General features: G+C 50.7%; 2 protein-coding genes and 1 long non-coding RNA gene across 9 annotated transcripts in view; 1 reads left to right on the top strand and 2 right to left on the bottom strand.

Moving 5' to 3' along the window:
• Nucleotides 1-881: 881 nt before the first annotated feature.
• Nucleotides 882-3,385, bottom strand: LOC148217471 (uncharacterized). Its single transcript, XR_015801068.1, has 2 exons — nucleotides 3,018-3,385; nucleotides 882-1,565 (listed from the first exon to the last, which is right to left on the bottom strand). It is a non-coding gene; the product is annotated as an uncharacterized LOC148217471 (long non-coding RNA).
• The window catches only part of LOC106864691 (IgGFc-binding protein-like), a 27,552-nt gene continuing 5,183 nt past the window's right edge, over nucleotides 3,208-25,576 (top strand). For 2 of the 6 annotated variants that reach the window (XR_015801064.1, XM_088158657.1), the window contains exons 1-17: nucleotides 5,889-6,546; nucleotides 8,492-8,536; nucleotides 11,139-12,347; nucleotides 12,434-12,768; nucleotides 13,004-13,574; nucleotides 13,926-14,530; nucleotides 14,825-15,395; nucleotides 16,032-16,612; nucleotides 16,987-17,554; nucleotides 17,767-17,960; nucleotides 18,675-18,816; nucleotides 19,271-19,602; nucleotides 20,272-20,851; nucleotides 21,393-21,991; nucleotides 22,439-23,003; nucleotides 23,483-24,075; nucleotides 24,655-25,147. Coding sequence is in view for 4 of the 6 variants with exons in the window: in XM_088158657.1 (XP_088014783.1) it covers nucleotides 6,459-6,546; nucleotides 8,492-8,536; nucleotides 11,139-12,347; nucleotides 12,434-12,768; nucleotides 13,004-13,574; nucleotides 13,926-14,530; nucleotides 14,825-15,395; nucleotides 16,032-16,612; nucleotides 16,987-17,554; nucleotides 17,767-17,960; nucleotides 18,675-18,816; nucleotides 19,271-19,602; nucleotides 20,272-20,851; nucleotides 21,393-21,991; nucleotides 22,439-23,003; nucleotides 23,483-24,075; nucleotides 24,655-25,147 (8,071 nt within the window). In the remaining 2 variants the exon portion in view is untranslated. Of the gene's footprint in view, nucleotides 3,352-4,684; nucleotides 4,761-5,888; nucleotides 6,547-8,491; nucleotides 8,537-11,138; nucleotides 12,348-12,433; nucleotides 12,769-13,003; nucleotides 13,575-13,925; nucleotides 14,531-14,824; nucleotides 15,396-16,031; nucleotides 16,613-16,986; nucleotides 17,555-17,766; nucleotides 17,961-18,674; nucleotides 18,817-19,270; nucleotides 19,603-20,271; nucleotides 20,852-21,392; nucleotides 21,992-22,438; nucleotides 23,004-23,482; nucleotides 24,148-24,654; nucleotides 25,148-25,576 lie in introns of those variants that run through there. The other 4 variants (XM_088158658.1, XR_015801065.1, XM_088158659.1 and 1 more) reach the window with 4 other exon arrangements.
• Nucleotides 3,882-5,775, bottom strand: LOC148217470 (uncharacterized). Of its 2 annotated transcripts, none has more exons than XM_088158661.1 (5): nucleotides 5,731-5,775; nucleotides 5,475-5,620; nucleotides 4,422-5,215; nucleotides 4,055-4,121; nucleotides 3,882-3,961 (listed from the first exon to the last, which is right to left on the bottom strand). In XM_088158661.1, exons 1-5 carry the CDS (start codon nucleotides 5,737-5,739, stop codon nucleotides 3,892-3,894), a joined length of 1,086 nt encoding a protein of 361 aa, XP_088014787.1. In that variant the 5' UTR covers nucleotides 5,740-5,775; the 3' UTR covers nucleotides 3,882-3,891. The 2 variants fall into 2 exon arrangements, with proteins under 2 accessions (XP_088014787.1, XP_088014788.1); XM_088158662.1 differs by having other exon boundaries at nucleotides 5,577-5,620; nucleotides 5,731-5,769.

Here is a 25,576-nt window from a genome sequence, read left to right as displayed (position 1 = left end):
CTTTTTGCCTGAAAGCACCTGATTCCAAAATTACAATAATTGGAGGGGAGGGAGTTGCACTCTCCATCTCAGAGAAAGGGCACTTACCTTTTCTTAGCAAATACCTATCTTTAAAATCGAGACAGGTAGGAAGGACTAAAACTCAAAATCTGTTTCTCTCAGAGCTGAATACCCAGTGTATCAGAAATCAATACTTAAGGCCTTGCCACTGGCAATGGAGTTTTTCTGCCACTCATGCCCAGTCAGGAGCACTTCAGCTTTCAGTATAGTCCCTGTTGGGATCGCCCTGTCATCCCAGAAACAGAGATTGATTCTTGCCCTTGCATGATGGCAACAGGGTACATTGTGCACCCATGTCAACTAAAGCCATGTGCTCCTGTGGCTCTGCTGTGCCAGGCCATGGATCCACACAGTCCAACAGACCCCACTGTCCTTTTCCCACACCTGGCTGGAGCCAGTGCCCCTCTGGCTCTGATCACATTACACATTGCTCACTTCTTGTAAATACGACCTGGAGGTCCCTTCCAGAAGGTCAGAAGTAACATCAGCCCTTCAATTCTGCCTGAGGACTTGCCCAGTGGAAACCTGAGTGGCATTTTTCTTTGAAGAGTTTTCTGTGGTGATTAATATTTCCTCTCAACTCATAACCTGTGCTGCCAAGGCAGAGGTGGGTTTTCCATCCCACTTCCTCATGTCTTCACCATGGTCAGGCAGGTAAAACCACAGGTTACCTTGCAGTGTGCCCCCTCTCTCTTGAGCAGGGGGCACTTGCTCCCTATAGACTCTGGTGTGTACTGGTGGGGCATGGGACACTTCTTGAAATTGCTGGTAGTCTCCTTTAAATTGCAGAAGGTCCTTTCCACAGAAGAGATGCAGGCCCATAGGGTGAAAAAGAGACTTTATTCATATTGCCAGAGTTTGGTAACCAAATTATCCACTCTTTCCATGACATCACTGCCAATGAGATGGTATGTGGTGATGGCGCCTCAGTAGGAACTTCCACCACACGGTTGGTGTACACTGAACCTCATCTGGCTCTACGAGGGACTGTAGGTCTGGACACAACCCTGTGCCATGTGCCTCGGGCTGAACCTGCCTGAGCAAGGAGGTTGAACCAGATGACCCACTGGTCCCTTCCAATCAAACTGATTTTGTGATTCTGTGAAAGCAGGAGCAGCTCCCAAGTGATGATGGAATGCAGACAATTGGGGGAAAGAAAATTCTTCCAGTTACAGGGAGGAATGATGGCACAGGGAGCAGGACAGGGAATACAGAGAGAAGCAATGGCATAACATTCTAAACCAGCAAATCCATGCTCCAAAGAACTCACTGACACAGGAGTAAATCCACGATTTACTGTTAAATTCCCTTTGTGGTTCAAACCAAACCCACCTCATCTCCCATTTGAGTTCACCTGACATCAGCTAGAGCTTGGGAAATATTTCTTGCTCTGCTGATGCCTCCTTTGGTCCCAAGTGCCTTTCACTGCTGTTGTCCCTCCTCCGTGAGCAGCTCCCCAGGTGAGGAGATGCCGCAGGCGCCAGAGCAGAGATTTTGCTGAAGCTCTGGAGAAGAAGAGAGTGAGGCAGGTGTTGCCTCTGTGCCCCAAGAGCCTCCACCTGAGGGACTCACCCCATAGAAAGGGACCTGGAACAGTTCCTGAGAGATTCATACCCCCCTAACCCATCTCCCCCAGGAGCTTTTCCATCAGGTTTTCTCCTCCTGTCTCTTCCTGAAGCCTGAGTGATGGAGCAGCCTGGGGGGGCACCTGGGGTCAGCCAAGGTCACCCACAACCAGTCCCCCCCTGCTTTTAGGATCCCAGCCTGGTTTGGGATGGAAGGGACTTCAAAGGTCATCTCGATCCACCTCCTGCCATGGGCAGGGACTCCTTCCACTATCCCAGGTTTCTCCAAGCCCTGTCCAACCTGGAAAACGTGGACACTTCCAGGGATGGAGCAGCTGCAGCTTCTCTGGACAACCTGTGCCAGGCTCTCACCACCCTCATTGGGAGGAATTTCTTCCCAATATCCCATCTAACCCTGCCCTCTGGCAGGTGGAAATCCTCACCGTCCATCCTGTCCCCTGACAAAGACCCTCCCCAGCTCTCCTGGAGGCCCCTTTCTATAGCATATTTTATATCTCTATTATATTTATACCTATGTACATCTCAGCCCAAAAAGGTGGCTCAGGCAGCCCATGAGTAGCTGTGGCCACGTGAGGTAGCCCCTTTTGGGGGGTCAGGGAGAGTGCTGGGGATTTGGACAGATCTATGGGTTATTTTAGAGGGCCTCAGGAGGTTTTAGAGGGAGGTTTGGGAGGGTCCTGAGGTTTTACAGGGGGTTTATGGGGGCACGGGAGGTGCTATGGAGCTATGAGTTTTGAGGGGACTCTGAGGGTATTTGGGATCTAGTGTGGAGTCTGTGGGGGTCTCTGGGCTTTTGGGGGAGCTATAGGAGTGTATACTCCAGGTCCCCAAGGTCCTCTCAACCTCTTCTTCACCCATCAGGAACTGATCTCCACCTGTCAGGGAAGCTCACTACACAGACTCTGTTCCCGATTCCCATGAAATTTTTGATGTGTGCAACATGCAGGAATGTTTTTCCTGCCGCTTCCCTGGCTCCAAGAGGGACCACGGGAGCGGCACGAAGAGGTGGGGAGGCTTATCTATCCCCCACATCAGCAATCGCAGTTTCGATTCAAATTTTAATTAAAGGCTGAACTGTTCCTGATACTGCGATAGGGTCAGGGTCTTTCTCTACACCGTCGTCATCACGCCAGTTCCCAGAAGACACTTGGGGGGGCACTTGGGGGGCGCTTGCGGGATTACTAAAAGGTCCGGAGGGGCAAGAGGGGTCGGGGAGACAGCTGGAGAGCATGGGGGGGTCGGAGGGGACACATAGGGGGCTTTTGGGGACAAGTATGGAACGGCGGCGGGCGGACTTAGGGATCCTGAGGGACACCTGAGGGTCAGGAGAGGGAAACTGCGGGTACTTATGGGGACCCGGGGGGCACTTACGGTTCAGGGAAGCCCTTGGGGAGCAGCTGGGACGGTACCGAGGCGACAGCCCCGGCTCCGGCGGGGCGCTCGGCGGCCGCGGGGCATGATGGTAACCGCAGTCCCGGCTCTAAAGGCGTTCTACGGGGCCCCACGGTATTTCGGGAGTTGTAGTCCAGGAAGTGAGTAAACTGGCGCGAACCAGCGGTCAGTTGGAGGCGGGAGGATCCGAGGGAATTTTGGGGGCTCAGGAGGAGTTTCTGAGGTCCCCCCATGACCCCCCGCTGCGCTCTCAGGGGCGGGGGGACACCAGAACACCATGGCTCCACGCCGGCCGTGAAGGTGAAGAAGACAGGTGAGCCCCGGTCCCACGGGTTTGGGGGTTCCCCGCCCCGATATGCCCAAGCCCCCCCACCCCTACAGACTTCCTAGTCCCCACAGACCCCCCCAGCTCTGTCCTGGGCGCCCCAAAACGTCCCACAGACCACTGGACCGTTAAAGACCCCCCCCAAAACCCAAGAGTCCCCACAACCCCCTTCCTGGACCCCCAACATCTTCCACAGACCTCCCCCAACACCCTAGAGTGCCTCCCCCAAATCCCACAGAATTATTCCGGACCTCCTATAGACACCCAGGGTCCCCCGAACCACTCTTGATTTCCACCCACCAGAACTCTTCTGCAGCCTCAGAGCCCCTCCAAACATCTCACAGACCGTCACGGACCCCCTAGAGACACCCAGCACCCCAGCAATACCCTCTTTCGAGCCCCCAGAACCCCCCAATTACTGTTGGGGACATATGGAGGGAGAGGGGATTGGGGGCAATCCCAAAGTAGGGGGAGGCAAGGGAGGGGATTTTGGGGGTCTCCCCACCTCCCTGGTGCAATTTTGGGGTGTCACTGCTTTATTTGCCCCACCATGGGTTGGGGTTGCCCACGTGGGCATTCCAGGAGGGTCTCGATGGCCCTGTGGGGAGAAGGGAGAGGAAAGGGGGGATTAGGGGGACCAGGGGGACGTGCAGTGGCAGGACCCTGAAATTTGAGGGTGGGGGTGTCCTACCGAAGGCGTCCCCTTATGGCCTGGCGGTGGCATCGCAGCATCCAGAGAAGGGGGTCTCCCAGAGGGCCTGGGGAGGGCTGCATGTCACAGGGGGTGGCAGTCCCACAAGTGTTCCCCCAGCCCCACAAGAGACTTCCTGAGCCAGAAGTGCCTCCCCAACCCACAAGTGCCCCCTCAGGCCCTCAAGTGATTCCTGACCACAACTGGCCCTCATCACCACCCATAAGTGACCACTCCTGTCCCACAAGGGCACTCCCCTGGCCCATCAGCAACCCTCTGGCCCACAAGGGCACCTCCAGCCCCATCAGTGACCCCCATGACCCTCAAGTGACCCCCATTACCCACAAGGGCTCCTCTGGTGCCTCACCCAGTGGCTGCTGCAACAGCGCCCCCTGTAGGGCGTCAAGAGCACTGCTCCTCATTGGCTGTGGCGCCTTGCAGGGGTCACGTGACTGCATGTCCAGCGCTCCCCAGCACAGGGGCTCAGGATGCGCCTCCTTTGCAGGCTGCAGGGCGTCCTGGGAGTCACGTGACCTCCGATATGGTGCACGCTGCAGAGCCCCGAGGCAGTGATGTGGCCACAAAAGTGGCTCGTGCCGTAAAGGCTCATGGGACTCTTGCTTCCCACAGGATGGCATCCCTTGGTGCGCAGATGCACAGCAGCAGCTGCTGATTTGCCACGGGGCCTCGTGGGAGTGACGTGACTGTGAGTATCCTGCGCCCTGCAGGGTATCCAGTGAACTGCCCCTCGTTGGCCAGGGGGCCTTGTGGGAGTCATGTGACCTCCAACATGGCTCCTGCCACAAGGGTTCCTGGGAGACAGGCTGGGGTGAAGACGCCCCCTGGTGCTTGCGGAAGTCTTTCCTGATTGGCCATAGGGCCTCAGAGGGGTCATGTGACTCCCACAATGCTGCCCCCTGCAGGGCCCCGGGGGGATCATGTGACCTCCCCCACGGCACTCTCTGCAGGGTACCCTGGGGAGCAGGAGAGCCCAGCAGGGTCCTGCCCACCAGGGGCGTGTCCAGCGCTGGCTCCTCCCCTCGGCACCGCCTCGAGCGCCATTGGACGAGGGGGTCACGGAAGATGGAGCTGCAGGAGGCGCATCCAAGCAGTGGCTTCGCACTCTCTGGCCCGCGGCGATGGGGCCTGAGCAGGGCCTGGCTGGGGGGGGAAGAGAGGGTTTCGGGGAGGGGGGGCGAGGACCCCCGAAATGCTGAACCTGCACTGCCCCCCCGCGAGGCTGGTGCTCCCGGGAGGATTCTGAGGGGCTGCGGGACGCACTTATGGGCAGAATAGGGGTCCGGGGCATCACCTGGGGTAGCTGGGGGTTCCCGAGGTGCTCTTGGGGAACACCGGGGCAAGGGAGGGAATTGGGAGGCACTTAGGGGTGTGGGGCGGCATTTAGGGGTCTGGGGAACACCTGGAGTCCGGGACAACACTGAGGGAACGGGGGAGCAGATTGGGATCTCCAGACGGCACTTCGAGATGCTGAGGGGAACTTGAGGCCGGGCCGCTCTCCCACCTCCTTCGCACCAGACGCTCCGTTCGCTGCTCCAGGCTGAGCCTCTGCGGGGGGGATGCGAGGAGTGACGCGGAGTCCCCCGGAACCCCCCAAATTCCCCTCCGGGATTCCCCAAGTCCCCCCCTCGGTCCCCTCCGGACCCCTCAGGCCTCACCCGCTCCATCGCCCGCGCTCTCGTTTGGTTTCGCCCGTGCGCTCCGAGCTTGGACGCTGATTGGTTAAGGGCGGGGACGGGCGAGCGCTGCGGCCAATGGGAGGCTGGGAAGGGGCAAGGCGGGAAGCGGCGGCGCCCAGCGCGGCGGGGGAGGGGTGGGGTCCCTGGCAGGGCTGTTGGATTCCCGGAAGGGTTCGGGGGCTCTGGAGGCACTGAGGGAGCCCCTGCCGTTCATGTGGGGGTCCCTGGAGGGGTTTGCGTGTCGGGGGGCGCCGAGAGACGCCCAGGGAGTTGGGGATCAGAGGTGTGGTTTTGCGGGTCCCAGAGAGGTTGTTTGGGATCCCCAGGGAAAGGTTTGGGGTGGAGGGAGGTTGGTGTGGTTGTGGGCGTCCTAGAGGGGGTTTGGCGGTCCAGGAGGGTCGAGGAGGTCCCCATGTGGTTTGGGAGGTCCTTGAGATGGTTAAAGTGGCCGAGAGCTGGGATCCCGCTGACAGAGACCCCCAGTGTCCCCCATGGACCCCCCAAATCTCCCCTAGAAACTCCCAACCCTCCCAGGGACCCCCAGACCCCGACAGGACTCTCTCAGCTCCCCGTAGATCCGTAAGCCCATCTAAGGGAATGATACCAAAATTGGCTGGAAAATAAACTTTCTAACACAATTTGAAGCGTTAGAAAGCAGGCATTCTTTATCTGTGCAGGACGCACTGAAGGATTTCCCCAATAATGTGATGTGTGTGGTGAAACTTCACAACAGGGTATGGTCCTGGAAGGACCACGAACGGGTGGTTGCATTCACTGAATGCTTCCATATTACAGGTGACCTTTCCTTGAACGTTTTCCTTGGGCATGCACTGTTGCTTCTCGTTCCATAATTTGACAAAACCCCCACTAATAGTCCTCATTACCTATTTCTCCACTGTCTGCAGCTATGCTTGTGATCCTCTGTGCATACCTGTACGCCCTTTCATTCTTTTTGCCAGTTAGTCTTTGAGGTCCATCCAGCACCTTCAGGGCAACTGAAAATTTCTCTTCTCGGTGCCATTTACCAGGAACCCCAAAACCCTTCCAGGGACCCCCAGTTCCCCCCAGGGACTCCCATCTCCCCGCAGGGACCTTGTGGTTTGTGGAGTTCAGAGGGCCGAGGGGATCCTTCGGTAGTTTTCGGGGATCCCCATGTGGCGTTGGATATACCTGGATGGGTTTGGGGATCTTTGTCTCTAGACAGTTTTGAGGATCTCTGTGGGGTTCAGGGATTCCCGAGTTTTATGTCTTCGTTTTAAGGCAAAAGCCCTTTAATTCTCTGTTTGCCGTCGTCTCTCCTGGCTCCAGCTGATTTTCTTCAGCTTTTTCAGTCATTTGGCCCAGAATTTCCCATTCCCTGGAATTCCCCGCTGGGACTCGGGTCGTTAATTTTGGATAAAACCCATCTGGATTTGGTCTGTCCTCCCCCCGGGGTCATGTGGATACCACGGGGTCAGTGATTTTGGGGGTTCATGGAATTTAGGATGATTGCTGTGGGTCCCACACATGTTGTGACATCCCCGTGAGTCCCGCACCTGTCGCAACATCCCTGTGGCTGTCACATCTATCAGGATGTTCCTGTGGGTTCCACTCCTGTCATGTCCCATCCGTGACAGGATCCAGCTGCCAGTTCTCAAATTCTCTGGAACTGGAGGTCATGCCCCCCCGGCCACTCCCCTTCCCCCATCCTGAAATTCTGCTGAATCTGCCCAAATCTGCATGGTTTGGCTGTGGTTTGGGTATTATTATTTGGGTATAAAAGGAGTGATTTTGGGACAAACATTTCGTGTCTGCAGGGTTTTGGGAATTCAAGAGCCGAGGGGCTGGTGAGTGGGGAGGCTTCGTTCCTTGTTTATTCCTGCTTTTCCTTATTGTTTGATGATGGGCAGAAATTGAGGGTTTTTTCTGCCCAAATTTCAGACTTGTTTACCCTTTGCCTTCTCTAATTTTAAGTTTCATAATTTTAACCCTTTTTCTTCCAAAATGTTGGGTTTTAAACTTTTTTTCCCCAAGTTTTGCCCATTTGCCCTCAGATCTCAGGGGTTTGCTCTTTTTGTGCACTTTTCCCCCAAATTTCATTTTTTTTTTTTTCCTGGTTGTTGAGCCCCATTTTGATCCATATTTGGGGGATGCTGTGCAAAAAAATACCCATTTTGACCAAAACTCGGGGGATTTGGGGAAAAATGCATCCTTTCCGTAAAGTTTTAGCGTGGATTTGATGGAAATGGGGTATGGCAGTGGCATCAAGGGGAGAGTTGGTGGGAGAGCTGTGTCAGCATTTTAACCCCATTTTGCCATGAATCTAGGTGATTTTGGTTAAAATTCATCTGGTTTTGGAGTGAATCTGATAGAGATGGAGACAGATGTGGCCTCACGGTGGGGGGGGGGGGGAAGGATGGGGGGAGGGATGGTTGCCTCAGGTGTTTAATTCCATTTTGACCCAAGGGAGGGGGGATTGGGGGAAAAACTATTTTGACCCAAAATGGTGGATTTTGGGAAGAAAAACTATTTTGTTACAAATGTGTGGAATTTTGGGCAAAATTCTTGGAGTTTGGAATGTTTGGGGTGTATTTGGGGGCAGTGAGGGTCAAAATAAGCCCCAAGAGGTTTCCATGGGGTGAAAAAAAGGCATTTTGGTGTAATTTGGGGGTTATTTGAGGGTTCTGGAGACACCTCAGGGCTCATATGGATTTTTTCCTATTAAATAACAATTTTTAGTGATTTTGGGTGTTTTTCACAGGGATGGCACAAGACGGGATCTGGTGGCTCCTCTTTCCTTTTTGCAGTAAGCAAAACCTCTTTTTTCCACACAAAATCCCCAAATTTCCTAGATTTTGTACTTATTTTGTATTTATTTTGTACTGGCTTTTTAGCACAGAAAATGAAATCCTGAATCCCTGAATTTTGGCCTTTTTTATGTCTGAAAATTCCACTCTTCTCTCAGTTTGTATTTTCTCCAGCATCCTCTCAGCTGCAGATTTCTTATTTGTAACCAAAAGACACCTTTAAAAATAGTTGTTTAAAATCCAAAAGCCTTTAGAATTTTTTTAACACCATAGAACGCGTCATTAGTTTTAACGGAAAATTCCCCTTTTGCCTCACTTTATACTGGGTGAAAAAAAAAGTGTACTTTGTCCTGATTATTTCAGTTTACTTTTAGGTTGTGGGGTTTGAGGTTTTTTTTTTGAGCTAAATTATGATCTAATGATCAGTTTTAGTGGGTTTTTTTCCCAGGAAAAAACCTCAAGAGCTCTATGCTGGAATTGTATTCTTTTCCAGGGAAAAAAGATCTATTTTAAAAGTTTTTTTAAATGAAAGAATTCCTTTTATTTGCTCTTTTTAAATAAAAGCAGTTGGTTCTCATGGCGAAAAAAAACCTCTTTTATTCCTAATTTCCCTGTCTCCTTTCTAATTTTCATTAAAACTTCTTATTAGCCAATTTTTAAGATAGTGGTTTAAAGAAAAAGCCTTTTATTTATCTTTTTTTTTTAAATTTTATTTTTAGAATTTATTCATTAAGGGAAAGAAAGCCCTCTTGAAGTCTGTTTTAGGTTTTAGGTATTATTACATAAAGGAAAAAACTCATTCACTCTGTTCTAATTTTTCAAGTCCCAGTTGCTCATTTCCCTGTTGATTTTTCTTCAAAATTACCCTATTTTTTAAAAAACCCTTTTTATGTATTATTTCAGAAAACTACCTTTAATCGCGTATTTTTATTCACAATATAATCTCTACTGTAATTATATAAAAAATACAATACAAATCCATGATCTATTCTTCTATAATTATGTGGCTATTATCATTATTCTTGATTGGCATTATTTAGTAAAAATTTCTGTGAAAATTCAGTACAAATTATTTAAAAGGATTACATATTAAATATATAATATAGATTTATAAAAGATGTGAAACACATAAACATATAAAGACATGTAATATATTTTATATTCATATAATATGTGAGTGTATTTATTAATATAACAAACTATATTTTGCTTTTATATATAATTATATCTAGTTATTGGGATGTAGCTATAAAAGATAGAATATATATATATATATGGAATCTATATAAATCTCTAAAATGACCAAATTTAATCATATATAATTCTAGATTATTTTAGAATTTAATATGACAGAGAGTTGCATTATATTATATGAATGTCATGATGTTATTGTATTATAATGTATTATAATTGTATGCAATTATATTCGAATCGTTCTATTAACTACATATAATGATAGATTATATTGTAATATAGTATAATATAATGCTATAATAATTCTATTCTGGTCTCTAATATATTCTCTATCATTGCAACTTTGCTCCTTATTGATTATTTTTGCTTGATTTTTACAATTATTTTCCCCAAACCTTTTCTATGAAAACAAAAAAAGAAAATGATTTTAAATCATTATCTATATGATTTTAGGGAGAAAAATATAAATTATCTACTGTTGTATATAATTAAAAATGTATAATATATATTGTATATATTATAGTATATAGTCTATATAATAATAAAAATAATAATAATTATATAATTCTAAAAATAGCGTGTAGATTTATTTTCTACTATGATTAATACTGAAATAAACTCAATAACCACAACAGTTATTATTATATTATTTTTAATATTTATGGATTTGGATAAATCTTTGCTGATATTTCTACTAAAATTAAGCACAAAATGATATAAAATACGCTACTACATTTTTAAATACAAGTATTCTGTATTACAGTGTTATAATGATTAGATCTGTATAGTAATAACAGAAAACTATGCAACGAAGTTATATAGTGGATAACTAATATAACACAATAACAGGCTAAAAAAGCAATTGACATATTTTTACTGATTTATGTGTCCTATATTATTAATATTTTATCAGTGTGCTAATAAGTAGTACTATACTAAAGTATATTACATAACACTATTATTATATTTATAACACGAGATATAATAATAATATAAGTATCTAGTAATAATGCTGTATTACGGAATAGTAATAACACAATATTATTTCATATTATTAACACATTTCTATATTTTAATAGTTTGTTACTAGAACATATAAATAAGAGTTTACTATTTATATATTATTATTTATAGTTTTATTCGAATGTTGTTTATTAACATAATAAACTGTAAATATAATTTCTATTAGGATTATAGATAAAAATAGACTCTATAAATTGGATACTGCAGTCATATTTTTAATGTAATTTCAGTACAATTCCTACTGTAAAATAGGAAAATTGATATATAAACACATATAAAATTGATGTAAAAATATCGGTATAAAAAGATAAAGGCCCCCTTTATATAACCCCCTTGGTTAATATGAAAATTAACCAAGGCCCCCCTTTTCTCCCGTTTTCCCAGTGCTCTCCAGTGCCAGCTACCGGGGCCGGGAGTTCCTGGCCGTGTTCCCACAGAACGACGACGAGTCCCCCAGCGCGTACCTGCAGCTGCTGCTCACCTCCTATGGTCCTGCCGACACCCAGGTGTCGGTGACGCTCCACAGCAGCTCTGTCACCTGGAACGTCACCCTGAAGCCAGACGTCACTATGCCCCTGCTCCTCCCCGCTAGCCTGGAACTCACTGGAAGCTGCACTTCCCATAAAACCTTGGTGGTTCAGGCCAGCACAGACATCTCCGTGGTGGCCGTCAGCACCAAGGGCTACACGGTGGGTGCCACTGCTCTCCTGCCTATGGAGAGCCTGGGCACCAGGTACTACGTGGTGACACCTGTTGGGAACAACACCTATGGCCTGACCGAGTTTGTGGTGGCCACCGGTGCCACCACCACTGCTATCAGCATCACCACCACTGCCACTTTCCACTATGCTGGGGCTACCTACATCCCCGGCGCCGTGCTCCGCCTGTTCCTGCAGCCCTACCACAGCTTGCAGCTCCAGAGCAGCCAGGACTTCACGGGCACAGTTGTGGTGGCCGACACCCCTGTGGCCGTCCTCAGTGGCCACACCTGTGTCAAGGTGTCTGCTCGCTTTGACTTTGTGGTGGAGCAGCTCTTCCCAATGACAGCATGGGGGAGAAGCTACGTGGTGCCACCCAACCCGCTGCAGACAGACAATGACTACGTGTATGTGGTGACGGATGAAGACAACACCATCACTTACAACACTGGGAGCGGGAATGCCACTGTGGCCATGGTGGCAGGGGAGGTGCGGGTGTTTGTGGTGAACCGTAACTCCCACCTGTACCTCAGTGCGGTGGTGGCAGTGCAGGTGGTGTTTTTCTTCAGCGGGTCATCTTGGCAAGATCCCTTCCTCCTTGTTGTCCCACCTGTCACCGCCCACTGCACTGCGTTCCGCTTCAGCACCGTGCCCAGCCACTATAACCATGCGATCCTCATTGCACCCACCACTGCCACCGCCACCACCACCCTCAACCATCAGCCAGACAACACCATGGCATGGCAGGCCATTCCTGGCACAGATTTCTCCTGGGCCAGCATCACCGTGAGCGCAACAATGCAGAGCACTGAGAACTCGCAAGTGCCCATTGGGCTCCTGGTGTTTGGATTCCAGAGTCACACTGGATATGGCTTCCCTGGGCTCTGTGCTGCCAGTGAGTACAGTCAGTCCATTGCTGTGTCACTCCAACGGTCGGGTGTTGTCCAGTTGACCATTCATGGGTTTTCCCCTTTTTTTCAGCGCCCACACTGCTCTCCTGTGAGGATTTGGTATGCGAGGAGAGGTGTGAGATGGTGGATGGACAACCAGAGTGCATCCAGGAGACTTTCTCCACCTGTTGGCTCACTGGTGGGCCGCACTACCGCAGTTTTGATGGAAAAAGCTTTGATTTCATGGGAACATGTGCCTACACTTTGACCACCATCTGCAATCCCGATCCCACTCTTCCTGCCTTTTCTGTTGAGGTCAAAAAGGAGAAAAAGGAGAACTCCAAAGTTTCCTCCATCAGCTCCATCACCATCCATGTTGGCAACATCACTGTCACTGCTGTCCAATCTGAGAATGGGATGGTGAGGGTAAGCAAAAACCATTGTCATTTCCAAGTTCTAAGTAATTTTATGGAATTTCACCAAAATGATGTATTTAGCGATGATCTTCTTGAGGGTCTTTTGCTAAATAATTCTGGGATTTGCTGGTGTGCAGGCAACCCTTGCATAAAAACAATTCAAGTTCTTCACGTCTTCTTAAACTCCATGTATTGTCCAGTTTGGTTGGGTTTTGGGAGTTTTGATGGTTGTCGTTGTCCTGCAGGTGAACAACCAACGCTCACGCCTCCCCATCTCCCTCTCCCGTGGGAAGCTTCACATCCATCAGAAGGGTAAATACATGTTGATCCAATCAAATTTCAACCTGAAGGTCCTCTACAACTGGAATGATCATGTAGTCATCAAACTTCCAGCTGCCCTTTCTGGAAAAGTCTGCGGAATGTGTGGGAACAACAACGGGGACCCCCAAGATGATGCTCTCTCTCCTGATGGAAAGCAGGTGTGGGATATTGTGGAGCTGGGGCGGAGCTGGAAGGTGACCAGTGAGAGTGGCCACTGCCAGGACACCTGTGACGGTGACTGTGGGCGGTGCAGATGGGACCAGGTGGTGACATACAAGGCAGAGACCTGGTGTGGGAAGTTGTCCCAACATTCTGGGCCATTCCAATTGTGTCATGACACTATCAGTCCCAGTATCTACGTGAAGAACTGTATCTACGACCTGTGTGCCAATGAGGGGCGTCACGACGTGCTGTGCCAAGCCCTCCAGATTTATGCTGATGACTGCCAAGAGGAAGGGATCAATGTTTCGGATTGGAGGACAACAGCGGGATGTCGTGAGTAGAGGATGGTTGGGTGAAAATACTCCTTGGGATAGGTGGAGTCTAATTAATGTGGGACTGAAGATCCATGGGATCACGGGGTTGGGAAAGGTTATGGCAGCAGATCCAAGCAGGAAGTCCGTGGAAGGCCAGGGAGATTCTAGAAAGTCCGTATGGAAAGTCCACAAAGTCCATGGAGTCTCTAGAAAGTGTAAGCGGGAAGTCTAGAAGTCCAGAGACTCCAGAAAGTCCTGGTAGAAGGTCTAGGAAGTCCGTGGAGACTCCAAGATATCTGTGTAGATAGTCCAAGAAGTCTGTCCCACCATGTCCCACTCCACTCTGATTGCTGTCTCCCTCCCTTTGCAGCTCTCACCTGCCTGCCCAACAGCACCTACAGCAACTGTGGCCTTGCCTGCCCTGCCACCTGCAACATCCCCGCTGTATCATTCAGTTGTGCTGCTGTCCCCAGCTGCGTGGACACCTGTGTGTGTCACGAGGGCCTTGTCCTTGATGCCAACACCTGCATCCCCCCCTCTGAATGTGGCTGTGTCTTTCGGGGTCTCTTCCATGGCCTTGGCGAGGAATTTTGGGGCGACCTCACCTGCACCCAACGCTGTGTGTGTGATGCTGAGCAGAGGCAGGCAGTGTGCCGAGATTCTGATTGTGGCACTGAGAAGGAATGCCGGGTGGAGGAGGGGATCCGAGATTGTTATCCCAAAACTTTTGGAGTCTGCACTGCTGTTGGAGCCACCCACTACCAGACCTTTGATGGCAGGAGGTTCATCTTCCAGGGGACGTGTGTCTACCTGTTGGTTGGGTTGTGTGAGGACACCCAAAATTTGGGGGGATTCCAGGTGTTGGTGCAGAATGGCCACTGGAGTGACAAGGTCATGTTGTCCATTGCCGTGGTGACAGTCCGAGTCTACAACAAAACCATCAGCATCAGCAGGGAGCACCCTGGAAAAATCATGGTGAGTTTAGGAAAGGATCCCTTATCTTTTCACTAAATTCTCCACCTCATACCGAACCTCACCCCATTAATGAGTGATTAAAATTGAAATGTAATTAAATTAATGTCATTTGGGTGTTCCAGCTGTTGAAAGCAGAATTGGAATTTGCCATCAGGCCCAAATTTTATTAATTTTTAAGGTTTTCTCCCCAGATCGATGAGTAGTTGATCAACCTCCACTTGAGACTTGGACCTTCTCATCTTCTTAAATCCAAAATTTGCAAATTTGATCATTTTTTTATGGTTTTCTCCCCAGATTGATGAGCAGTTGGTCAATCTCCCATATCACTACAGTGAAAGAAAGATTGTTGTCTATCGTGATGGGCAGGATGCGGTGGTAGAAACCAATTTTGGCCTTGTTGTCACCTACGACTGGCACAGCCGCGTCACCGCCATGGTGCCCAGTGGCTTTGCCAACACCCTGTGTGGGCTCTGTGGGAACTACAATGGCGCTGCCAGCGACGACATGATGATGAGGAACAATCATGTGACATCAGACCCAGATGCCTTCGGGAGCAGCTGGAAAGTCATGGATGTCCCAGGATGTGGTGAGAGGTCAGCAGTGGAATGTTCAAGCACTGTCGCACCTTCCCGGCTGCAGCAGGAAGTATCTGGGATGGGGTGTGAAATTATTTTGGAAGCGGATGGACCCTTTAGAGCATGTCATGGTCATGTTGATGCCCACCAGTACTTCCAGAGCTGCATCCATGACTCCTGCCTGTTCCCTGATCAGGAAGAAGGGATGTGTCCAATTATTGCCTCCTATGCCACCACATGCCAGGCTGCTGGTGTGTCCATCGGGAGGTGGAGGACAGATAATTTCTGCTGTAAGTTGGGACAATGGGAGGGTTTTTCTTTCAGCATTATCCAAAAGATCCTCAAGTCTGCTCCAAATCCATGGATAAACAACCCAGAGGTGGGTGGGAATCCAGTAGGAATTCCACCCAAAGTCTTGGTTTGATCCCATAATCCACCCAAAATAAACCCTTCCTAAGGAAGAAGTAGTCTCATCTGGAATAATTTACCCCCTCAAAATCTCCAACTTCCTGGTGTTGGCTACAAAATGGATAATTTATGAAATTATCCAAAAAATGAAACCAAAAGTAGTGGAATTGGATTAAAGGGATCCAGCCTGGAGGTCAGTTGAGGACTCAATGTGGAGTGATCCCACTCTTTGAGGGAGTGTTACCCTTTTCTCCATGGAAATGTGGGAAATTGGCTGGTTTAGCAGCAAGAATTCCTATTATAACGGGCTGCAATATTACTTATGGATAATCATAAGTAATTGGATCATCATTTGATGATGCCCTTAATCATGTCCACAGGGAGGAAAATTGAGGGTTTGGCATGAAACTGGGCTAAAACCTCTGTAGTTGGTGAAGTTTGCACCTGAATTCCAGGAAACTTCCAGGATTTGGCTTGGAATTCCCTGGTTTCTCATTAATCCCATTGTCTCCTGGCAGATATTCCCTGTCCTTCCAACAGCTCCTATGAGCTCTGCTCCCACACCTGCCAGCGCACCTGTGGCACTGACTCTGCCACATGCCCAGGGCGATGCCGCGAGGGCTGCACGTGTCAGGATGGCTTTGTGCTCAGCAGCGATGAGTGTGTCCCCGTGTCCCACTGTGGCTGCAGTCACCATGGAGTCTACTACAAAGAGGGGGAGACATTCTACCCCACAGAGCAGGAGATGTGCCAGTGCCTCTCTGGTGGCAGTGTGGAGTGCCAAAATACTTCCTGTCCTGATGGTGGCCCTGGGAAAGTCATCGATGGTGTCTTCCAGTGTCCCTCAGAGGTGTCCAGCACCTGCGTGGCCACAGGTGACCGCACCTATGTCACCTTTGATGGAATGGCCTTCAACATGACGGGTACTTGCTCCTATGTCCTCACTCAGACCTGCACAGGTGGCAACATGCCATCATTTATTGTCACAATCCAGAAGGAGGCACGGCAGAAGGAAAAGGTCTCCAGGATCCAAGCGTTGTCTGTGGAAGTCTATGGGGTCACCTTGACCTTGAAACAAGGAAAAGGGGCAGATGTCTTGGTAAGGTGGCACTTGATGTTCCAGATCTCATGGAATCCCCCCCAAATTGGGTTTCCTTGATGGAAGGGACCAGCCCTCTCCAAGCCCAGTCCATACTCCTCCCAAGTTTTCTTTCTAACCAAGATCTGTAAATGCATAAAAACTTTGGTTGGAAGGTGTTTTCCCTAAATTTTTCATTCTACCTCAGTCAACCCCAAAACTGTGTTTCCTTGATGAGGCGAGCCCTCACAGCATCTCCAAGACTAATCCATTCTCATCCAGACTTTTCCTTCCAAGTGGGATCCACAAATCTGTCAGAATATTATTTGGAAGTTGTTTACCCCAAAATTCTGGTCCCACCTCCTCACTGGAGGACTCTTCCTTCTCTATCCCAGGTGGATTCAATCTCCCACCACCTCCCCACCATCCTGAGCGAGGGACAGGTCCAGGTCTACCCATATGGGACAGGTGTCCTGCTCCGCACTGACTTCAGCCTTGTTGTCCACTATGACCTCGTCCAGCACGTGATGGTCACGGTCCCCCAGACCTACATGGGGCGCCTGTGTGGCCTCTGTGGCAACTACAATGGCCAACGTAATGATGATTTCCAGCTCTCCAGTGGCCAACTGGCTCCAGATGCAACAGCCTTTGGATCTGCATGGAAAACAGCAGCTACACCTTGCAATGACACCTGTCCCAAGGATGAGTGTCCCACCTGCACAGAGGAGAAAGTGGCAGTCCTCCAAAAACCCAACTACTGTGGCTTCCTCATGGCCCCCGAAGGTCCCTTTGGCTCCTGCCATCGCATCATCAACCCTATCCTGTATTTCCAATCTTGCATCCATGACCTCTGTATGATGGGAGGGGACATGCATGTCCTGTGCCAGAGTATCCAGAGCTATGTCACTGCTTGCCAAGATGCTGGAGTCACCGTGAGGGCTTGGAGGACACCATCCTTCTGCCGTGAGTTTGGGAGGGCACAAGAGCAAATGTCCCGTTTGGGGTTGGGAAGATCTCCCGGTGATACTGGAGTTTGGGGGGGCACAGATGGGGAAAGTTCTCTCTTTGGGTGTGGGTGACAGTGGAGACACGCAGGACTTGGGATGATGGTGATGGGATGAGCTTTAAGGTCCCTTCCAATACAACTCAGTCCATGATTCTTTGAAAATTGGCAGCCCTCAACTGCCCGGCCAACAGCACCTACTCCCTTTGTGCCAACACCTGCGCCAACACCTGTGCTGGAAATGCCACCACTTGTCCCCAGACATGCACTGAGGGCTGCCAGTGCCACCAGGGCTCTGTGTTTGACGGACACAAATGCGTTCCTGAGGAGTACTGCACATGTTTTAGGGATGGCGAATACTATAAGGTAGTTTTTCTGGCCTTTTTTCCTGGTTTTAGGAAAATCTACGTCTTTTTTTCCTTCATTTCTTCCCTATTTTTATACATTTGCTTCCTTTTTTCTTCTCTTCCTTCTTCTTTCTTTTTTTTTTATGTCCTTACCTATATTTTTCCTGCATTTGTTTTCCTTTGTCTGATACTTTTCTGCATTTACCTCTGTTTTCATGGTGGGTTTTTTTCCTGGCTTAATGTATTTACATTTTAAAAATTAGTTTCCCCCGTTTTCCCTATTTTTATGCATTTGCACCTTTATTTCTTGCATTTTCCCCTATTTTTCTGTCTCGATTTCCCAGCATTTTCCCCTTTTCTATCCCCCCATTTTTATGTCATATTTCCCTGTATTTCTTTTCTTTTTTCCTATTTTTAGGCAGTTACATCTTTTTTCATGCCTGCATTTCTCCCTGTGTTATGCATTTGCATTTCTTTTTCTGCATTTCCCCCATTTTTTCCTATATTTATGCTTTTCCCCAGGATTTCCTCCCTATTGTTATATATTTATGTCTTTTTTCTTCCATTCCCCCTTTTTCCTTATTTGTGGGGAAGATATGCATGTACATCCCTTTGCCTTGCAATGTGTTCACTGTTTTCCCTATTCTTCAGCACTTACATCCTTTTCTCTGCATTTTTTCTTTTTATCCCAAATTTTTACGGTTTTCCCTTTCTCCCTTCTCCCCCCCGGCAGCCCCATGAGTTGCTTTTCCAGGATCACTGCCAGCGCCGTTGCACCTGTGTCCCTGGCCAGGGTCTTACCTGCCATGAGCACACTTGCACTGAGGACGAATCCTGTGAAATCCGGGAAGGGGTCTTGGGATGCATCAATAAAAGTGAGAAGAAATGAGGGAAAAGGACGTTTTAGATGCTAAGTGGATCTGGGGATGATTGAGGGGTTGATTGGTGAAAAAAGGGAAGGTGAGGTGGAGGGAACAGAATCCGGTCCCTGTCACTAAGGGTCAGGGACTGGGCAATTCTTCCCATGGTTTCTCCCAATGTTTTTTGGATGTTTTTTCCCCCATCCCATTATTTTTCCCATGGTTTCTCCCATCCCATGGCTTCTTCCATGGGCTTTCCCATGGTGTTTCTCATTGTTTTTCCCATGGTCTTTCCCATGGTTTTCCATTTCACGATTTCTCCTATTCCATGGTGATCTCATAGTTTTCTCTCTCACGTGACTTCCCTCCACTTTTTTTCCCATCCTTTTCCCCAACCCATGGCTTCCCCCAGTGTTTATCTCCTGTTTCAACTAGCGCACAGCTCATCCTGCTCTCCCTCCCCTCGCAGACCCCTGCAAGTCCCTGCACTGCCGCCCCAAGGAGCGCTGCCGGCCCCGCGGTGCCCAATCCCGCTGCGTCCCAGCCCTGATCGCCACATGCTGGGCATGGGGTGACCCACACTTCCGTACCTTCGATGGCCTTGACTTTGACTTCCAAGGAACCTGCACCTACACCATGGCCGAATCCCATGGGAATGACCCTGGGCTGGTGCCCTTCAGGGTTGAGGCCAAGAACGACATCCATGGTGGGATCCAATCTGTGTCCTATGTCTCCTTGGTCAATGTTGATGTCTATGGACAACGCATCTCCTTCCGCCGGAATGAAGATGGAAGAGTCCGGGTGAGTTGGGTGGAAATGTGAGAACTTGGGCCTTTTCCCAACATTTTGCTCTTCCCTACGTGCTTCTTCATCCAGCCAGTGGCAATGTTATTTTGGGATAAATCAATCATACTGGGAGGCAGATTGTTGAAATGTTGGGATATTTTGGGAATAAAATGTTGGGATATGTCAGGAATAAAAAGTTGAGAAATGGTGGGAACAAAATATGGGGAATAGAATATTTGGATACGTCAGGGACAGAATGTTGAGATAAGATTGGAATAAGATGTTGGGGTGTGTTGGGAATAAAATGTTGGGATATTCCATCAATAAAACAGGATATGCCAGGAATAAAATGTTGGTGTGTCTGGGGAATAAAATATTAGGATATTTCAGGAATGAAATGTTGGGATGCAGCATGAATAAAATACTGTGGGGTGTTTGAATACTTTGGGAATAAAATACTGGGTCATAGTGGGAATAAAATGTTGGCGTACGTCAGTAATAGAATATGGCAGGAATAAAATGTTGGGGTATGTAGGATGTAGGAATATGATGGGATTTAGTGTTGGACTAGGCTGGGAATAAAGAATTGGGATATGTGGGGAATAGAATATTAGGATACATAAAACACTGGTGCATATTGAGACTGAAACATTGAGATAACTGGGAATGTTGGGCCATTGGCAGGTGAACGGGGAGGTGACACTGCTCCCAGTGCTCCTGGCAGACGGGAAGGTGCGGGTCCGTCCCAGTGGGCTCCGCGTTGCTCTGGAGACAGATTTTGGTCTCCGAGTCTCCTACGACTGGAACTGGCACCTCTTGATTGACCTCCCCAGCAGCTACTTCCGCCATGTCCGTGGCCTCTGCGGGAATTTCAACCTCAAGCCCCTTGATGATATCCCTGAGGCTGGTGACAACATCACTGCCATCATCACTTGGGCCAAAAGCTGGAAAAGTGCTGACTCTGAGGTCGACGACCCAATTTGTTGGGATTATTGTGATGGAGCATGCCCAGTATGTGATGAGGAGAAGAAGGAGCTTTATGGCGGGAACCAGTACTGTGGGATTATCAAAAAATCCTTCCAGGGGCCCTTCAGAGCATGCCACAACATAGTGAAGCCTCACGACTTCTATCGCAACTGCCTTTCTGACCTTTGCCTGAGCGATGGGGCGAGATCGATCCTCTGCCAGGTGCTGGAGACATATGCAGCGACATGTCAGAAGCATGGGGCCGTGGTCCATGACTGGAGGACGCCATCAGGATGCCGTAAGGGCCGGGGTTTTCTTTGGGAAGGGAAAGAGCCAGAGTGGGGGAGAAGGGGCATGGAGTGGGATCCATCCTGGGTTGAAGCCCTCAAATCCCTCAGGTGATCCTTGGAAGTTCTCCAGAACTTTCTCCTGATGCTCCAGATGCTTCTGGTGTCTCAGAACCCACCCCATCTTTCCAGGAATCCATCCCACACCAGCCAGATCTTTCCCACATGAGCCAGACCTTTATCTTTGTGTCACAGATATCTCCCAGACCCCATCCTTGCCACATGTTTGAATCCTTTATCCTTGTGTCCCAGACCTCATCCTGTGTATTCTAGACCCTATCCCACATGGCCCAGACCCTTGCCACATGGCTCAGACCTCATCGCACTTGTGCCCGTCTCTCCCCACATTTCCCAGACTTTCCTCCTTGTTTTCCAGACCTTGTTTTCCAGACCCTTCCCCATGTTTGAGACACTTTCCCAATTCCCACCCACTCTGTTGAATGCTGTCCACTCCCTTAATCCCTCCCTCACCCCAGTTTCCTCCCCCTGCAGCCTTACCTTGCCCTGAAAACAGCCACTATGAGCCCTGTGGCAATGCCTGTCCAGCCACCTGCTCCAACTGGGACAATCCGGCCACTTGTGATCAGCCCTGTGTGGAGACCTGTGCCTGTAACGCTGGCCACGTGCTCAGTGGTGGACAGTGCGTGCCAGTGTCTCACTGTGGCTGCACCCGTGACGGCCGCTACTACCGCCCTGGCGAGGAGTTTTGGGGTGATGACACCTGTCAGTCCAGGTGCAGGTGTGACACGGAGCTGGGAATGGTGGTGTGCAAGGACTCCAGGTGTAAGCCTGGTGAGGTGTGCACGGTGGTGAAGGGCGTGCGGCAGTGCGTGGCCGTCAGCCGCTCCATCTGCGTGGCTACTGGTGACCCCCACTATACCACCTTTGATGGGCACCGCTACGACTTCATGGGTACCTGTGTCTACCTCTTGGCTGGGCTTTGCTCCACTGACCCCACCCTCATCCCCTTTGCTGTCACTGTGGAGAACAATCACCGCGGCAGCCGCCTGGTCTCCTTCACCAAGGTGGTCACCATGGAGGTGTACAACATGACGCTCAGCCTCAGTCAGGAACATCCCCAGAAGGTCAAGGTAGGGATGAAGGAGATCGTGAGGGTGGTTCAGTCATTGCATGGCATCTGGGGAGGGCTCAAGGTCATGATACGGTCTTCAAGTGCACTTCAAGATCATCACATGACACCTGGATGAAGTTTCAAGGTCCTTGTAAGGTGTTTAGGTGGGTTTCTAAGTCATTTCAAGGCATCTGGTTAGGTTTCAAGATCCTTCGATGGTGTTTAGATGGGTCTCAAAGTCATTGGGGTGGCGTCTGGGTGGGCTACAAAGCCCTTGTATGGCATCTGGGTGGGTTTCAGGGTAATTGCATGGCATTGGATTAGGTTTCAAGGTCATTGTATGGTCTTCAGATGGGTTTCAAGGTAATCACATGGCGTCTAGGTGGTCTTGCAGGTCATTCTATGACACCTGGGTAGGTTTCAACTTCATTGTGTGACCTCATGACACCCACGACTCTCTTTCCAGGTTAATGGTGTCCTGTTGGACCTTCCCTTCACCCACAACCACCAGCTCCAGGTGTCCCTCCGTGGCGTCCACGGCTTCATCACCACTGACGCAGGTGTCACTGTCACCTTTGACTGGTACAGCTACGCCCGTGTCATCATCCCCAGCACCTACGCCAGTGCTGTCTGCGGCCTCTGCGGCAACGCCAATGGCGACCCCCACGACGACTTTATCACCCGTGATGGCCACCGTGCTGACAACGAGACCCATCTGGGGGACAGCTGGAAGGTCGGCGATGTCCCTGGGTGCTCACCTGGGTGCAATGAGGGCTGCCAGGTGTGCAGCGATGCCCAGAAACGTGCCTACCGTGGGGACAAGCACTGTGGGCTGCTGGGGAAGAAACGGGGGCCCTTTGCTGCCTGCCATGCTGTCATCGACCCCGCCCCTTACCTGGATGACTGTCTCTTTGATGCCTGTCTGTACGAGGGACACCAGGACACCGTGTGCCAGGCCATTGGCGCCTACGTTGCTGCATGCCAGAGCCAGGGCGCTGCTGTGCGGCCGTGGCGCACGGCTGCCTTCTGCAGTATGGAGGGAACCTTGGGGAACGTGGGGGAGTACGGGGGGTTTTGCAGGGCAGAGACGGACATAGGGGTTAGGCAAGGAGTTTTGGACTGTCCATGGAGGAGTTTGCGGTGTCTGGCGGGGGAAGGGAAGGGGGTTGGGGCTGTCTGTGGGAGGTTAGAGGCGTTCCCAGGGGTTTTGGGTCTCCAAGGGGAGCTATGTAGTGTCAGTGGGGATTTTGGAGTCTACACAGGTAGCTTTGGGGTGTCCGTGGGGTGTTTGATGTCTGCACAAGGGGAGGCCTGGATGAGGGGTTCTGGGGTTCAAACAAGGGAGTTTTGGGATGTCCCAAGGGAGGGTTTGGGAATTTGGAGCCTGCATGGAGAGTTCTGGGGCATCCATGGGAATTTGGGTTGTCCATGAGGGTTTGGAGGGTTTGCAGGGAGTTTTTTTGTGTCCATGGGGGTTTTGGTTTTCCCAACTCTTCTCCCTTCCTGACAGGCCCCGTGTGCCCCCCAAACCAGCACTATGAGCTCTGCGGCCCCCCCTGCCCCCCCACCTGCCAAGACGAAGCTGGACCTCAGGACTGCTCTGATGTCTCCACATGCTCTGAAGGTTGTTTCTGCGATCCCGGATTTTTCCGGAGTGGGGATCACTGCGTGCCCCTCCCCCAGTGTGGCTGTCTTTTGGAGGGCCGCTACTATCCCCGGGGGGTACAGTTTTACCCTGAGCCCCCCTGCACTCAGCGCTGCGTCTGCTCCGAAAATGGGAGGCTGGAGTGTCACCCCACTCCAGGCTGCTCTAGTGACGAGGAATGCACAGTGCAGGATGGGGTGCTGGGGTGCCACACCCGCACCTGCAGCCAGTGCCAGGTTTTGGGGGCAGGGGCTTACAGCACCTTTGATGGGCACCTGGGGAATTTTGGGGGGTCCTGCACCCTCCTGCTGCTGGAGTTGGAGAGGGGTGAGCCTGAAGAAGAGCTGGAGCCTATCACAGTGGCCTTGGAGCAGGAGGACACGGAGGTGCAGCGGGTGACAGTGATGGCGCACGGGATGACTGTGGTGATGGACAGGGGACAGCAGTGGGAGGTGACGGTGAGTGGAGGGCTTAGGGGCGTAAGCCGTGGTTTTGGGGGCAAAAAGATATTTGGGGGGCAAAAAAGGGGATGGAAATAGGGTTATGGGAGGTGCAGCAGTGAGGAAAGGCCTGGTTTAGGGGGAAAGCTCTGACTTCGGGGTGCACACCCTGTTTTGCGAGTGCAAGCCACGTTTTGGGGGTGCAAGCCTGGTTTGGCAGGTACAATCCCTGTTTTGGGGGTGAAAAAGGGGTTTTGAGGGATATGGCAGTGGGAAAGGGTGCAAGAGCTGCTTTTGGGGTACACACCCCACTTTTGATGTGCACTCTGGGGTGAACCGGCCCTTTCTAGCGTGCTAATGCTAGATTTGGGGCAGAAACCATGATTTTGGGGTTGAAAACCCTCTTTTTGGAGTGTAATAACCGTCCCGTTTTGGGCTGTAAACCATTGGTTTGAGGTGCACAGAAGGAAGTCCAGATCCTGGTTTTGGGGGTGCAAACCCAGTTTTTGGGGATGCAAACCCTCTTTTGGGGGGGGTTAAGCCCACCTTTGGTGGTCCGAGTTCCCTTTTGGGATCCTCACCCCTGTCTGCTCCCAGGTGGATGGCGAGCGCCACTTGCTGCCGCTGTGGCTGCGTGGGAGCGTGGTGGGGGTGGCGCAGGTGGGGTCCCACCGGCTGCTCCAGGTCCAGGGGGGCCCAAAAATCCTCTACGACGGCAAAGCGTATGTGGTGCTGACGCTGCCCCCCGCATCCCGCCGCCCCCGGGGCCTCTGTGGCAACTTCAATGGGGACCCCAACGACGATCACCCCGACGGGGAGGCTCTGGGCAGCACCCCCCTAGCCTGCACCCACGTGGCGCCCGCCCCCAGCTGCTCCCCGGCCCAGGAGCGGCGCTGCGCGGTGCTGGCGGACCCTGAGGGACCCTTTGCGGGGTGTCACGGGGCACTGCCGCCCCGCACCTACCTGGTGACCTGCGAGCGCCAGGTGTGCGGGGGCGTGAGCGACCCCTGTCCCAGCTTTCAGGGCTACGCAGCCGCGTGCCAGGCAGCCGGAGGCACGCTCCGGGAGTGGCGGGAGACCACAGGTTGCCGTGAGTACATAGAGGGGTTGGGAATTTTGGGGGAGTCGGGAATCTGAGGTGACAGGAAATTTGGAGTTGGGAATTTGGGATGGTGAAGTTTTGGGAGGATGGGAATCTGAGGGTCAGGATTTTTGTGGGGGCAGGAATTCTGCAGGGAGTGGACAATTTTGGTGGGGGTGGGAATTTGGAGATCGGGAGGAGTAGAATGGAACAGGGGCTCATTCCTGCATGGAGAAAGGGGTACACGTCCACATTGCTAAGCCCCCATCTGAAGCCTGTGTCCCCTAATGGAACCCTGTGCAACCGGTGGGGCGTCCCCGGTGTCCCCAAATGGGAACCCCATGGGACCACCCACCCCAAAGACGGGATGGCATTGATTCCAGGAGACACCTATCGACCCCAGATGACCCCCCAGTAGCCCCATTGACCCCGTCTCTT

Source organism: Sturnus vulgaris, unplaced genomic scaffold (genome assembly GCF_052056855.1).
Source record: "Sturnus vulgaris isolate bStuVul1 unplaced genomic scaffold, bStuVul1.hap1 Scaffold_84, whole genome shotgun sequence".
Taxonomy (NCBI): domain Eukaryota; kingdom Metazoa; phylum Chordata; class Aves; order Passeriformes; family Sturnidae; genus Sturnus; species Sturnus vulgaris.
The sequence above is the reverse complement of the archived record's forward strand: the minus strand, read 5'-3'. Positions and strand labels throughout refer to the sequence as shown.

Excerpts from the sequence above, each read along its gene's own strand:
- LOC148217470 (XM_088158661.1), bottom strand. Across the intron at positions 5,216-5,474 it reads AGTGTTGTCCCGGACTCCAG|CCAGGCCCTGCTCAGGCCCC; the intron begins GTGTTCCCCAGA and ends TTCCCCCCCCAG. Across the intron at positions 4,122-4,421 it reads GCTGTTGCAGCAGCCACTGG|GCCCTCTGGGAGACCCCCTT; the intron begins GTGAGGCACCAG and ends AGCCCTCCCCAG.